Source organism: Tigriopus californicus, chromosome 2 (assembly GCF_007210705.1).
Source record: "Tigriopus californicus strain San Diego chromosome 2, Tcal_SD_v2.1, whole genome shotgun sequence".
Classification (NCBI taxonomy): Eukaryota; Metazoa; Arthropoda; class Copepoda; order Harpacticoida; family Harpacticidae; genus Tigriopus; species Tigriopus californicus.
Window position 1 is genome coordinate 2,998,791 of NC_081441.1, and position 15,320 is coordinate 3,014,110.

At 43.1% G+C, this 15,320-nt stretch overlaps 3 protein-coding genes across 3 annotated transcripts; 1 reads left to right on the top strand and 2 right to left on the bottom strand.

Annotated features, from left to right (window-relative positions):
- The first annotated feature begins 2,892 nt into the window (after positions 1 to 2,892).
- Positions 2,893 to 12,459, top strand: LOC131890826 (uncharacterized). Its single transcript, XM_059240268.1, has 20 exons — positions 2,893 to 3,188; positions 3,495 to 3,725; positions 4,518 to 4,868; positions 4,940 to 5,173; positions 5,576 to 5,899; positions 5,975 to 6,146; positions 6,217 to 6,452; positions 7,892 to 8,149; positions 8,220 to 8,417; positions 8,498 to 8,614; positions 8,685 to 8,825; positions 8,898 to 9,104; positions 9,173 to 9,378; positions 9,455 to 9,880; positions 10,494 to 10,928; positions 10,989 to 11,124; positions 11,202 to 11,513; positions 11,667 to 11,867; positions 11,931 to 12,152; positions 12,215 to 12,459. Exons 1-20 carry the CDS (start codon positions 2,981 to 2,983, stop codon positions 12,355 to 12,357), a joined length of 4,758 nt encoding a protein of 1,585 aa, XP_059096251.1. The 5' UTR covers positions 2,893 to 2,980; the 3' UTR covers positions 12,358 to 12,459.
- LOC131890837 (heparan-sulfate 6-O-sulfotransferase 1-like) lies at positions 12,395 to 13,920 on the bottom strand. The gene has a single exon (XM_059240280.1). It carries the CDS (start codon positions 13,918 to 13,920, stop codon positions 12,529 to 12,531), a length of 1,392 nt encoding a protein of 463 aa, XP_059096263.1. The 3' UTR covers positions 12,395 to 12,528.
- A 29-nt stretch (positions 13,921 to 13,949) lies between these two features.
- LOC131890846 (protein FAM32A-like) lies at positions 13,950 to 14,678 on the bottom strand. The gene is made up of 3 exons (XM_059240291.1): positions 14,410 to 14,678; positions 14,171 to 14,333; positions 13,950 to 14,091 (listed from the first exon to the last, which is right to left on the bottom strand). Exons 1-3 carry the CDS (start codon positions 14,484 to 14,486, stop codon positions 13,969 to 13,971), a joined length of 363 nt encoding a protein of 120 aa, XP_059096274.1. The 5' UTR covers positions 14,487 to 14,678; the 3' UTR covers positions 13,950 to 13,968.
- Positions 14,679 to 15,320: the final 642 nt, after the last annotated feature.

The window sequence follows — 15,320 nt, forward strand, 5'->3', positions numbered from 1 at the left end:
AGAAACAGACCTCGCACCTCGCAGGTCTTTGCATTTCCGAATTTGAAATTTCAACTCAATCAAACGACCGTGTCAAAAGATTTGCCCTCTCAAAGNTCGGTTTGGTTTGTTTTTTTCGCCGGGCTTTCTAACCGCTCAGTACTACTAAAATGAACGGTGATATTTCGTCTATTTTTTACCTTTTGAACTTCATAAGATCTACATGATATTTGGTCTACCAACGAGTTTGAGTTGCCAGATCGAGCTAGTCCTTGAATGTAGGGTTGATCTGGAATGCTATCTAAAAATTTGTCCAAGTCTCACTTGAAAGATGCTACCGGATCAACAAGGCCTACCCATTCCCTACGAATATTAGAGGGAAGCAAGTTAAACAATGACGGAGCCCGAGAAAGAAGAGAAGAGGACTTCATTGTTCGAACTAACCTGGATTTTCGAGGACTTGAAGGTGCTCTCAAAACGCACATTAAGCCTCTGCGGTCACTACAATTGACCTTAAATCCTCCTGAAAAGCTCATGGATGCTTTTGAAAACGTGCAATATCCGATACCTTTCAATAGATTGCATTCATGAGCTTTACTTTAGCCATTTAACTACCTGTGGCCCAAAGTGGACACCGGCGTATTCTTTTTTGCTGACAATTTCATGCTTGTAGCAAAAATATCAGATTGTTTGGGGGCTGCGCACAGGGCCAAATCATGCGAAAAAATTGCAAAAAGCATGAAATTTGCTTTTGATATGGTAATATATCGCTTTTAGGACATAAAAGGGATGAGGCGCTTTTTGGACGTTCCTACTTATCATGAAAATTATATTGAAAAGGTTAGCCTTTTGAGGCAATTTGAATCACAAGTGAACTTGTTCCTCTTGGTTCCTTAATTTCATTTACGGCTCACATGTGGTACAAAATAGACTTTAACTTATTCTTTTCCTATTATTGATTTAAAAAGGGGGGTTGTGAAAGAATCGTTTTGTGGAAGACGTCGGTCACATTGGTCAGTGATTCTTTGCCTCCAATTCCAAGCTTGGCAAGGCAATGATTTTTCGTTCTCGATTTCTTATGAGTGAACCGTTGAAATGCTGTCCTTATTTTAGTGGTTTCCTCTAGTTTCATCGGCTGTCTTTGATGTTGGATCCAAAAGCCTAGAATTAAGCAATATGTATATTCAATGTAGCCTCTGCAGGTGAACAACCTCTCATAAACCTTGTCAGCCCAACAACGAGACCTAAAAATCATGAAGAAAAAAAATGGTCGTTTTTTAATGAACTCATATTTTAGCCGACAATAAGATAAGTGTTTTAAGTCCCACCTAAATATTCATAAGCTATTATCTGACTCTGGCTATTTTCTTATATGTACAGTTCCATTTCTGATCTTGCGGTAAATCTAATGCATTATATTGTTATGGTTTTACGATTGACAAAGCACCCACCGAAAAAATGAATGCATTCTAATGACTTGAGTCGTTGGCTTTTGTCGTCAATAAAAGGGTTAGTATCATGCAGCAATCAATGCCTTTGTATCAAATTACTGAGTGTCAATATTCCACTATTTGACGCATGACCACATGCATAAGATATTGAAGAGAGTAAGACCAAATTCAAACAATGACGATGTTCCCTAGCATGACGATACTTGCCTCCTCTTGAAATTAATGAACTCTTCATTGCGAGAAGTACATCTCATTGGATAATTTTGGCACATGATTATAAATACAATTAATTCCACTCTTTAGTGATTGAGAGTCGATTCTGAAATAAATGGGAGCCTCATCCGCTTTACACTTTTTTTTGCTGAAAAAAATGACACTCTCCTCCGTGGCATTCCATACCAAGAGAGTCCTGGATATTCGTTTTCCCGATCACTCCAAGGATTCTAGCCGGGAAAGTGGCAGCACTCTTCAATTGCTGCCTAATGTGGTAGGTGATCGAGTTTGAAGGAAGACTTTTTTTTTGCGTGGAACCTGAGCTTCCGCCATTGGATGAATGCGATTGTTTCTCTCCCCCTGGTCTCTGAAGTCTCACTGAAGGAATCGGAAGAAAGCTGCGCTCTCCATTATCAACTATGATTCAAAATTGACCTCCGCTCTCGAATGGATATTTCCAGCTCAGTCTTTACGGGTCATTTAGAGCGATCAGTTATTGTGGTCTTGTTACAGTTGTGCAAGTCTCTCCCTGGGCACTTTGGAATAGGGGATCCCCGCGTAATGTCTTGTGCTTTATTTGATATTATGCTCGGATTCTTTGGACCAAAAACCAGTTGCTACCATTTCAACCCTATGGAATGACGGTCACGCCATGGTAACCAACGGTAAACTGCTTCATTTGTATGGGCTTTGTCCATGGTAACCAATTATTGAATTCATGTAACATCTGCCCGACATTGCTTGCAGTATTCCATATTTGCTCCTGATCCAATCTCGTGCCGGTTTGAAACCATCCAGCCTAACTGGAAATCGTCAACCAATCGTGTGAGCTAACATAGAAAATTGCTCCTCCACTTTGTCAACCATTGGGCTCAAACCGGTTTGGGATTCTTTATTTGATCGGTGGCCGGCTCTGAATCCAACCTTATGAGGTTGCAAGCACACCTTGAACAAATTGTAAAAAAGGTACCACAGACGTTTACCACGTGTGCAGGAAGATTCATAGCTCATATTTGCTTTCCAATGGATCAGAATGCTCAAAGGTTGGAAACTCCTTGCTTGGTTTTCTTTGCGAAATATGGTGCCAAAGCAAAGCATGACATTTTTTTGGTATCTCCAACAAACTTCACTTCTGTGATCTGGGCCTTATGGGTTTATTGAAGATCTTATCCCCATGTGAGCGTGTATTCACCTGAAGGTTCACTGGGCACACTCGTGCACACTCGTGTACTAAGTAGCCGTGGTTTTGAACGTCGTTTCGTCAGTTCGTATTTGTTGTTGGACAAGCCAACAAAGATTTACAAGAAACAAAGTTTCCAATAGAGTTGCCACCAGCCATGGTTGGGTGCAAGCTAGGATATGTTGTATTAGTGTTTTGTGTGAGCCTTCAGGCCCATGCCCGGCCTCAAGAAGGGCCCATAAGCGCACCCGACAAGAAGACCACATCCATCCCCAAAGTGCCGGATTGTGTGCAGGATCAAGTGGAAAACACGCTATTTGGCCAGATTTGGCAAGAGATTGCCTCGCCTTCTGAGGAAACAGAGGGTAAGTAGCTTTGTAGTAATTGTAGTAATGCATTTTGCACCAAATCAGTCAGGTCCTTTGTTTGAACGATTTCATTTTGATTCCAACAGTCCAAGACGAGTTTTGCCGTTAACGATGGCGGTGTCGAATTTCGCACCCCTGAAACATTACAAATCGAACTATCACTTTCTTGCCTTGAACTCGTCTCCCGAACTTGACACCTTGTCTAAAGCTCGACCTAGAGAAACGTTCTATTTTGTATTCGCATTATGAACGATCCCCATCCAAATTCAAAATAAGGTGTACTCGTTTGATCTTTGTTTTTAGATAGCCAATGCTCGGAACGCTTCGTGGTGTTGATTCCATCGGGCGAGAAATTGGAGGAACTGTCCAAGAGTTCCGAGAATGGAGAGAACGCGTTCGAAAACGACGAGGTCCTTCGACATCTCACGCTTTTCAGTCACATCTTCAGGGTCAATGAGGAGGAATTCAATGCACTCAATGACGGGGATAGCCTTTTGTCCTTGAATGGAATGGTGGCCAATGTGGTTCAAAGCGGTAATGAAAAGGGATTGATTGATTGACTTTGTCACACTTTGCCTTTTTGGTTAGTTTTAAACTGGTTTGGAATGATCAAATATCCAACTCAGGAGGTAAATCCAGACACGGTATAGAATTTCGTCAACCATGGCTGCGTGAAATACGTGTGCAAACAGTACAAGGGTTAATTCCCAAGCTTAGCCATTTTTAAGAGTTGCACTTCGAAATCAGTTTGCAACAATATTGCCACCCGTAAGCTTAAGCTCAGCTATCTCTGACCGCTAGATGTCGCTTCCCCCAAATTGGTCTGATAAAAAAAAAGCCCAATTACAAACATAAAGACGATTCATTGAACTCAAATCATGCCGCTCGTTGACCAGGTCAAAGGGTTTCCTACACTACACGAAATGTGATTTACGTTCTGCACTTAAGAGGGCACTTTGCGAGTTAGCCTCTACCAAATGTAGGACCGATTGGGCCGATTCTTCTTTATAATGCATTTGAGTTGGTTTTTGGCTATTTCTATCAAAATGTTATGTTTCATTACTGACCCAAGTCACGTAATGTCCGGAAAAGAAACTGTGTTCATGGCATGATGCAAGTGCTTTATTTATCAATCTACCGTGCCTCTTCAACCATTTCGTTTGGGCTATTTGACGTTAGAAGTAAAGGTTCCTGTAGCGATTGAAGACGCTTTACAAATGAAATAGTGCTCCCAAGGTCAAAGGGGGAGGGAGGTAATACGAGCGATAAAAGCTTTATCTCTAATCACTACTTGCACTCTGAATGAACGTGCTTGTATGTATTTAGCCGAGGGGATGACCATTTCGAACATGCCCACCACCTTGGAATGCTCCACGGATTGTATGAAAATATATGACTTGGAAGGAGTGTTGGCTGTCTCGCCTCAAGATCTGGAGTTCTCCTTGGCTCCACGGTTTGGTGGCATTGACAAGGACAACACCAGCACCAATGAGGATGAAAATGAAGAACAACAAGGGACGGGACAGCCCGACTCAAAAATCATTTTCCGAACCCTTGAGCTGCCCACCCTGACTGACACGCTTCGTCAGGCCCTGGAAAAGGAACTTTCCGGCAGCTCTTTGGCCAAGATCTGGTCCCAAGCCCAAATTGATATGAATACCAACCTTAAAGAGTGGAGTATGTAGTATGACCCTTTAAGTTTCAAGAGACTCCAAGAGAGTTTCATGAGAGAAAAACTTGCCTTTCAGCAAACTACATTGTTGTTGTTCCAACTGATCAGAGCTTGGACAAATTGTCCCATGGGCCGAACATGAGTGATGAGAAATTTCGAGAGAGGATCTTGTCGACCCATTTGATCGTTCGAGAGGGGAGGATCCCAGAATCCATCTTAGATCGATTGCCAGAAGATCGAGATATTATTAAGATCAACATGATGGGACAAAATGTGGTGTTCTACAAGGAACAAGATCTTAACGGCGAAAGTAAGTCCAGAGTCACAAAATATATATGAAAAATAGAATGAAATTGATTTACATTTCTAAGCGCTTCAAATATTACTCATTTTTTTGAAGACATGTCCTCGTTTTCTAACTTGACACAAAACGTTTGGCGAGACTTGAAATCGTGCTATCGTTCTCATAGTCACGTCTAAAAGAGGCGCTCAGATGCAAATATCTCGATTTGTAGGCAACTTTTACAATTTCGGATCCTGGGTATTCTCTGGTTGGTCTTGTGTTCTTGATTTTCCTCAATCAAGAAATGAACACGATAATATTTCATGCAAAGCCATATAGGTTCTTATAACACATAGTAATCCGACAAACATAATCAACAATCTGTCAAGCTCATTGATTCAGAACCATATCGTTTTTCCCTCTCGCCAGCCATTATCAGAGTGAACGGCCGCAAAGTGATCAAAATCGTGCGAGTTGACGACGTGGATCTGTTCCAAATTGAAGAGCCTCTCTTTCTGGGAGCAGATTTGGCTCTCCTGGAACGAGACACCAATGAGGCGGCCTCCCCGGGCGCTCAGCAATTCCAGTCAGTGCCACAGAACGTCCAAGGCCCAGTTTCCAGCCGACCCAATCCTCACCTCTTCACGGCCTTTATTCCCTCGCTTCCTCCTGCGCTCTCTTTCGCCATGCGTCAGTTGGGCGCATCAAGAGCCGCCAGCATTTGGACGGACGTGAAAACTGTCGCTCAGACGGGTAACAGTGCACAGCTGCCTTGGAACGTTCTCAAATTCCTAATTCGAACCAATGTTTTCATTAATCGGTTTGTAGCCAAGGCTGATCGAGAAGATGATCTGTGCTCGCTCCCCGCCGAAATTGGACCCTGTCGAATGATCGTGGGTCGGCTGTTTCACAACCCTGAGACTGGCAAATGCGAGCCGTTTGTTTATGGTGGCTGCGAGGGCAATGAAAACCGATTCGAGAGCCTCTTAGAATGCTCAGAGTAAGAATGAGTTTATGTACATACGTATACTCTACAGAGCTTGATAAGACTGACTTTGGATCAATTCTAGGACTTGCGTGACTGACCTCAAGAGCAAGCAAGAGGTTCGAGCCCAAGTGTGTGCCCTCCCTGTCTATTTGCACGAGAATTTAGAGCCTCTGTTGAAAAGTGGTTGCACCGAAGAGAAGGGCATGAAGTTCCATTTCAATGAAGAAACCGGCCAATGCGACGAAGTCGAATACGAAGGCTGCTTTGGAACGGACAATCTTTTTGACACGGTGGAAAAATGCCGGGAGATCTGCATAAGTAAGAACCTTCGGGCCCTTCCTTTACTGTACACGGTGGTACCCACAACACTGACTACGTTTTCAAATGCCAAGACATCAAGTAAGAATTTTAGTTGTTATTGAAACAAAAGGAACAACTTTGATAAAATAACATCTCGGAAAATACTGCAGATCAGTATATTAATCCACTTAAAACCTACAAAGAGATAATATCTTTAAAGACTTAATCAATAGATGTTGTTAATTACGTTTCCAAGTACAATCTTATCGAAATCGAGCAAATGGTAAAATATCACCCTTTCAAAGATTGCATTTGCATGAAATTTGACCACAAATTGCTCCAGCTATATCTTAAAGCAATTGCCAAGAGATATAAAATGCTTTTTCTATGCCCCAAAATATGAAAGAAAGTATTTCCACTTCTTGAAGCAAGTAGAAAACCTGAAAGTAGCTTGCAGTTTAACTAAAAACTTACTTAGAGTCAATATTTCACAATTCTTTTGTAAATTAAATCAAGCGCTTAATCTTGAATTTTGACCAAATTCTATTAACGTTGAATAAAAACATCTCTAGTACGTAGAAATTGATTGCTGCAAAAAGTGACATTTGAAAATTAAACTGTCACATGTATCGTTCAAATACTTTAGGAACATGATAGGATAGTGTAGCTTTTGGCACATCAGTGAAATGAAAGTCAATTTTACATCTTTTCTAAGTTTTAAGCCACATTTTTTGCTACTGTTAGCTTTTAAGGATATCGTAAAGAAAATGGAAAAATATTATTTCTTGTAGAGTCAATAATAAAGACAATCATATACTTGAAAATAACTTGAAACATAATTGGGCCATTCCTAGATTTGCAAAGGCGCAAAACACACATTTAAACTTTCACAAGTTGCTAAATATGCTAAAAAATATAGATCTTTATGAAATTTTACGTCAATACATAACTAAGAATACGTTTAAAATGTATGATTGTCAAAAAAGTAGTCAATCAGCATTAATGTACTTTATTTGATATAACCCACTTTTCTGAGCTACTTTTAAGCATGCTTACTTCACAAAAGTGGTTCCTTTTGTCTTTACATCTTTTCTAAGTTTTAAGCCACATTTTTTGCTACTGTTAGCTTTTAAAGATATCTTGGCATTTGAGCAAACACTTAACCAGAAAGTGAAACCACCCTGTGTATCAGCAAATTACCCTCAAACTCTTAAGCATCTTGTCAATTTTCGAAAAAGCTTGCCGCTATTTCCGTTTGACTTGTTGATTAGTCAATGAGAAACCAACGACAATTAGTAACAAGATTACAACCATAAAAATACCCCATGAATCAGCCAATTCATTGATACTAGTTACAATATCAATTGGATTTTGTACGCATTCAAAAATATCAAAAAAATATCAAATTCGACGACGACCAGACAACAACTGTTTCATGTTTTCATTTTAATTTTCAGCCGAGCCTGAAACGTTGGCCAAAATTGAGGAACAAACCATGGAACTCCTTGACCAGGTGAGTGCAGATGACGGACTTTGCGATCAACCCAAATATTTGGAGGATCCCGGATTGGGGGCCTGCCGAGCTCAACTGCCCAAATGGGCCTTTGAAGACGGACAATGCACACCCTTCTTCTACAATGGTTGCGGGGGAACTGAGAACCAGTTTGAGTTGGAAGAGGACTGTCTGAAGAAGTGTGCCAACAAACGAGAAGATAGTAAGTCATTGACCGTTTCGGATTCTCGTTTCTGAAACTTGTGAACCTGACCGTATTCATCGTTCAATAGAAACATTGTACATTTATGTACCTTCGGATAACGCCTTGGAGGACTTGTACGACGCTGTAGGAGTGGGTCAAGAGGCCTTCACGTCTGATATTCTTTTGGGCAGAAGGTTTGTTCTGAATTCGTTGTCAAGGAACCGTTGCGATTCGGACCAGGATGTAATTACTTCTCTCAATCAGGAATTCACCATCCAATGCAACAGTAAGGATACTTCTCTTAATCAAAAGAGCGCAAAAATTCCAACTACATATAAAAGTAACCTTTCTTACTCTTACTTTTAGACTATGTTACTGGTTTCAAGTCAGACAACTACGAAGTCTTCATTTCCGAAACGGTTGAAGCCATCACCCGCGACGATCTGGAGAGTGCCAAAATCGCCCAAGAAGAAACCAAAATCGGTAAACACCGCCATCCTTGGCTTCTGAAATGGCAATCAATTAAATTAGAAACGAATGGAACTCATTCTAGACCAACGTAGTGGTCTTGCGCCCGTGCCTGTGGCTGTTGATGCGCCATTACCCTCGCCCAATGGAGCCGTGAAGAACTTGCTTCGGAGTCTGGACTTGGGAAATTTTGCTGACAAATGGGAGGCCTACAAGAAGATCGAAGGTTGTTCTACATGCCCACTTGGTGATAAACGAGTTTCTATACATATATAAGACATATTTGGGTTCTTTTTAGATTTGGAATCACAAGAGTCCAATAACATCTTGTGCACTCTCCCTAAAAACGAAGGAAACTGCAGAGATTCCGTGGGAATGCAAACCCGGTTCTACTACGATGTCGAATCCGGTTTCTGTCGGAGATTTTCGTTCGGTGGATGTGGCGGGAACGTGAACAATTTTCAAACTTACGACGATTGCGTCAATTTCTGCGGGAAATTCCAAGGTACTTGGACTAGGGAAATCTTGTCGGGCTGAAGAAGTTGTTCAACCTTAACTTAATTGTCATTGAAGGGCGAGTTGCTATGGCGAACTTCGAGGGAGTGGGACAAGATGGGAACTCCATCAATGGGACTTTGATCTTCACTCAAAAGACGCCCAAATCCCAAGTGATTGCCAAAGGACAAATCAATGGATTATCAAATGGCGCTCACCAGATATTCTTCTACACAGAGGCCTTCAAAGATGGCACTTGCGATCCGTCCAAAGTAGACATTGAGGTACTGAATAGAAGAAAAAAAAACTTAGTTCAATATGGACAAGACAAACACGTTGTAAATGATTTGTTTGGAACAGGACAAGTCGATCAAACAGGAGCCTCAATCAATCAGAAGTCAAGACGGAACTGCTAGCGTGGAATTGGAGGATTCCATCATCTCTCTATTTGGCGATGACCCGATAATCCAAAATGGCATTGCCATTCAAGTGGCAAGCGATGTCGACACCGTTAAGGAGGCTATTCTAGCGGAGAATATGGCTGTCTGCACCAATGTCAAATACGAATCCAATCGCAAATCAGCCACCGTGACCGTGGTGTCCACGTCAAACCCAGAACTGGCGGACAATCTTCTAACTTTAACTCAAGATGGACCAGATGCGCCTGTGAAAGTTCAAGGCCAACTCTTCGGTTTGACCCCGGGCAAGCATGGCTTCCATATCCATCAAAATGGCGACACTGGGGATGAGTGCAAGGCTGCTGGCGGTCATTTCAATCCGTTCACGGTGAGTTCAAATCAAGATCGGGGAACGCTATTCAATTACCAATGATTGGCATATTTGGGCAAAATGTGAGCCCTTCGGAAGGGTAGGTAGATCATGACTGTTAGTCAATTGAAAATGACCCAAAACATTTTTTGTACTTCATAATCTTTTCAAAATATGCCACTGTCTGGTGATTTGCTTAAAGATTCAGTACGTAAAAGGTTATTTGGCTGACATTGCCCTAAATATATTTACAAAATCCAAACCTAAAATGAGCAGGCGCCAAATTGAGTCAAACATTAATTCACTCGTTCACATCGGTCACAATGGCTCAACTTGATCCACGGGTCTAAGCAAACCGTAGAATAAAATAGATGATTAAAATTTGACCAAATCTGCCGATTCGAGCTTTAAAAAACGTTATTATTGTTCATCACACCACAGTACAAACATAGCAGTCATTAGTTTATCACCTTTCTTTTGCTCTTGAATTACGGAACTTTTTCGGCACGTTGATTCAATAATTCAACGCCCACCTACGCTAGCCCCCTTAATTAAAGAGAACATCGCAGATGAAAAAAAATCAAACTCGAATAATTTTCCTGAATCTAATTGATTACAAATATGTTTATAGCAAAACCATGGGGCTCCACATGTTACGGAAAGACACGTTGGAGACTTGGGTAACATTGTCTCCACGGGATCGCTTGCCAATGTCGATAAGGAAGATTTCCTCTCAACCCTTTACGTTGGAGTTGATGGAGTTACGGACCGGGCCATTGTGATTCATGCCGGCGAGGATGATCTGGGATTGGGCGGCGATAAAGGGTCCTTGAGCACCGGCAATGCCGGAGCTCGGGTTGGGTGCGGGATCATTCAGGCCGACGTCAAAACCCTAAAGGCTAGTGCCAAGTTGTATATTGGGGACAATACCAGCCCTGTTATGATCAGCATGGAACAAAAAGAGGTCACCCAAGAGGTCACACTCTCAATTGCTGCTGAAAATTTGGAAGCCGGCTCTTACGGTTTGTTTACCATCCCTGATGCCGATTGCAACTCATTTGAAGGGGTACAGGACGGAATTTCAAGCTTAAACGTTTAAAAGGTTTTCTTAACAGCCTTCATTTAGCTTTCTAGACACGAGATCCTCGTCGGCGAATTCTCCAAAGAAGACTCTAAGGGCGAGTCCATTGACTTTGCCTCAAATAAAGTGACCTTAGAAGGCTATCCCTCTTTAGAGAGTAGTCCAGTGGTCCTTCGAGCCGGTAAAACCCTTCAATCAATTACCTTACCAATCAGCCATGGAGAGTCCTACAGAAACGAATATCATGTCTGATTCTAGCCGGAAGCAATGAGATTTTGGCTTGTGCCATGGTAACTTATGATGACGAACAAAACGTCATCGTTATTGTTCCACCAATGGTCGAGGATCTGTCCAAGGGTAACCTCAGGTGTCACCTGATTTTCGGAGCAGCGCCCGTGGCTCCCAATGAAGAGATCAGTGCACAAACACTATGTTTCCAAGAAGTCACCTTGTTCCAAGATGAGAACGGAACTCTGGTGGTGAACAATATCCCTGCTGACAAAATGGATCACAAGGACGGAGCCTCGGTGTTCCAAATCACGGCGCCCTTTTGGCCCACTCTCACTCCAGGTAATGAGTCAATATTCGCGGTTTCGCGCCAAGTTTGAAGAATATGGAGGTGACTCATCTCGAAATGTTTACACATTGGGCAAGCAAGATAAGGATATTTGGTGAACGCCCCGAAAAAAAAAGGAAGACTTGAAATCTTTTTCCTCGTCACAGGAACCATGGCAGCTAAACCCAACGTAGGATCTGGAAATAAGAATAACGGCCTGGTCGAGGTCAGACCCAGGACCCTCACCCTGCCTGAAGTGGATGAGACTCTTAGAGCCGAGGCCACCGAGGAGCTGAAACTGAGTATTTTCTTTAACATTTGGGATCAGACTCTCAAGACAGATTTGGCCAAATTGGTCGAACAACCAGGTAAGACAGTGTCATGCCATGGCAACAATTGGGAAAAGTTTCCAATGAGTTTTTGATCCATAGGCACTACTTTCACCATCATCACTGTGGATGATGAGAGTTTCTTGGATCTGGCGGATAAAAGTGGCTCCGATAAGCGGGAATTCCCGGATCAGGAGCTCCTAAATAGATTCATTTTAGCCAACCAAGTCGTGGGAGAAAAGATTGATACCGACACGCTTACTGAGGAGCCTTTAAGGGTTAAGACTGTGGGTGGTTTTGGCTTGACAATCTCCAATAAAGAGGGTGAGCGAGCTTAAGCTTTGTCAATGGTAGTGTTGCTAAAATGCGCTCTTTTTGGATTTCAGGCCAAATCTACGTGAATAACACCAAGGTGATGGCCATGAAAGCGAGCTCCCAAGGGATCATCTTGATCTTGGAGGAGCCTTTTAACATCCCCGTACCTGTGGTGGAGAAGGCTCTCGAGCGGATCCGTGATCAAGCACAATAAGAAGCGATGCGAACAGTATTGAAAATGCCTATGGAAGTACATGATTCTCGGATCTTTAATGTAGAGAATGACCGCACTGTGAATATGAGTAGTGATTACAATTGAAAAGATTAATGACAAGCACAAGGGATTAGGAGTAAGAATTAATGAGACATATTTCTTGGGTGGATGTTAGTAGATTGCATTGTCGATATCGTCATCGGACACAAAATTTCCAATCTTGCTCAACTTGTCAAAGTGCGCGTCAAAATCCGAGTCGTTCTCTTTCAATTCAAGCAATCGCGAGTCCATGAGTTGCCGGGCGTAGTCGTACAATTGGATATCCAAATGATTGAGTTCTTTAATTCGCGCCACCACGTCGTCGCCGAGCTTGTTCTCCGTGCGTTTGCCCGTGTTCGTTTCGTACTGAACGAAATTTTCTTTGAACTCGAGATTGAACGTCTCCTGAAACACGTACTGGCTCTCACGTTGCATTTCTGTGAGGCCAAAGAAGGACATTCGGTGCAGGTTCTCTTTTGCGCTTTGAAGGATGACGGCGTCTCGCTCCAATTGAGATATGCCCGTGGTATTGTAGCAATTCACCAGCCGCAGGTCGGCCAACATGCGGGTTTGCCGATTGGCGGCTAGGTTACTGGGACAACCCATGAACTCCGGCAGGGTCACATCCATCCAATCTTCGCCCTGATAGCACTTGGGCATCTCTTCTGGGGTTGGCGAGCGGCCATTGCATCTGAGTAAGGCTGTCTTCCATGTGGCTCCTCGTTGAACGTGACGGAATTCTGACAAATATCTTCTGACCGGATCTCGGAGGAACGTGACATAGAAGTAGCGCCGATCTTCGGTGTGCCCCTCAGTGGCGTCGAGGTAATGGTCGACACAAGCTGTGAGCTCAGTCCAATCCGGATGGAGGCCACACTTCCAACCAGTGCTATAACGCGAAAACAACCAGTACTTGCCCTCTTCGCCTGGACGGAAACACTCGCATTTGATTTTGCGTTTAACGCGCGATTTGGCACCGTACTGACGGGACTTGGGGCGCTTTTTGAGACGTCGACACTCACAGGGCTCTTCGAGATCAATGTCTTGGACCAAATGCTTGCCAAAAGTGGTGCCACCGGTCTTTTGAATATGCAGAAACACCATCACATCCTTGCCACTCAAGTTGAATTCAAAGTTCTCCTCTTGCATGTGATCAAAGGTAACAAAATTGACGGGGATCGTGGTCGGGAGAGTCGGGAACGGTGGCGAACCACCGACATCGGGCCCAACACTGGAGTTGTCGGACGAGGACTTGCGGGATGGCATGAATTGGCTGTAATCCGGGAAGAGGTCCCCCGGACAATACAAAACTAGGACTAACACTAAAAACACCACGCCAAACAAGAGTGAGGCGATCATGACGCGACAACGGGGCTGTTTCCTGCGACGCGAAGGGTAATATTGAGATGTCTTGCGAGCCCGAAGCGGCTCGGGTGACGAAGGTGGAGATGAGGAGGAGTTGTGGCCATTTGTTTCCAGGAGAGGCACCAGATCGCAAGCCTCGACCTGGACGCCGGCATCCATTTTGAGTTCATGAGCCCCAAAGAGTCCAAGACATAGGGCGAAATAATCCTACTTCGTCCAAGAGACCTTGGCTTGCTCGTAGTGCTCGGAGAGACTATCCAGATACTCGTTGAACTTTGACACACGGTCCTTGTGCGACACCGAAGCCTTCTGGCGAATCCGATCTGCGTCCTAAAATGCACGAAAAACGAAGATGAACAAGTTTTAGACACCCCAATCAATACCATACCCATATCCATCAAAAACCTACCAATTTCTCTCTTTTCTTCAGAAAGGCGATTTCAGCCGCAGTCTTAACGGGCTGAGGTGGGAGAGCCTGGCCTTCGCTGGAGGATCCTGAGGGCGTATCGGCCACCAGAGAGTGCTCTTCACGCTCCTGGTCCTTGGTCGACTTCTTGGACTTCTTTTTCTTCCTACAATCAAAAGACCCCTACACGATTAGTATCTAGAGTCCAAGTATTCCTCTCTCTCTCTCTGAATGGAACTTACTTCTTGGAGATGCCACTGCCGTCTTGTACTCCCTTGAGCTTTAGCGCGGATTTCTGAGCGAATTCATACGCAGACATGTTTCAAACACCAGGCCTGAGACAACAAGACTGTTTGGCTAGATCCGCTCACAACTTAAACGACTTAAACTCATCCCCTCAATGAACAATCCAGACTTTTGTGTCGTTCGGTAGAGGCTTGCTCCATGCAGCCAGCCTCTGTACCCTCCTTCTCAGAGAGGAAAACGAGAAGAAGGGAACAACGTTGTTGAAGTGATCGGTTCAGGCATGCCAGAAGAGAGTAAATGATTTTGGGTCAGCAAGAAAGACTCAATCAAATTCCATGAACTTTGAAGATCATTATCAAAACGTTGTCTTCAAGGTGCGTTATCAGTGCGCTTTACCATTTTAAATCAAAGGTTGAATTCAGGAGACACGAGAAAAGAGTTTGTTTCTGGTACAGAGGTTGACGCTTTGACGTTGCTGTACTAATCTCTTGATAGAGGGCTCTTTAGCAAGAAAGACGCTTTCTTCTTGACCTATCTCTAGATTGAGATCTCTGCGGTAGTTGAGGTTTGTTCAAGGATGGACGCCTTAAATGGAAGTGCTCCAAAAGAGATATAACAGATTTGAGAGACCAACTTGAAAAATGGTAACAGGAATGTTCATTCTTGAGCTTTGGACGATTTGCTAAGCTCCATCAAGTACTACTGAAATAATATGAATAATAAGCCGTACTGCTGTCTATTCTTTTAATGGTTTTGGCAACAATATCTACCTTAGCTTGTTCCTATGAATTGGAGCGTCCATGTTTTGAATTACCAATAAAAAAGACTAATTGACCTATGCTATTTTAAAGCTTGTAAAATTTCCCACACTTAGTTGTCATTTTGAACCATAGAGGGGCTAAGCAAC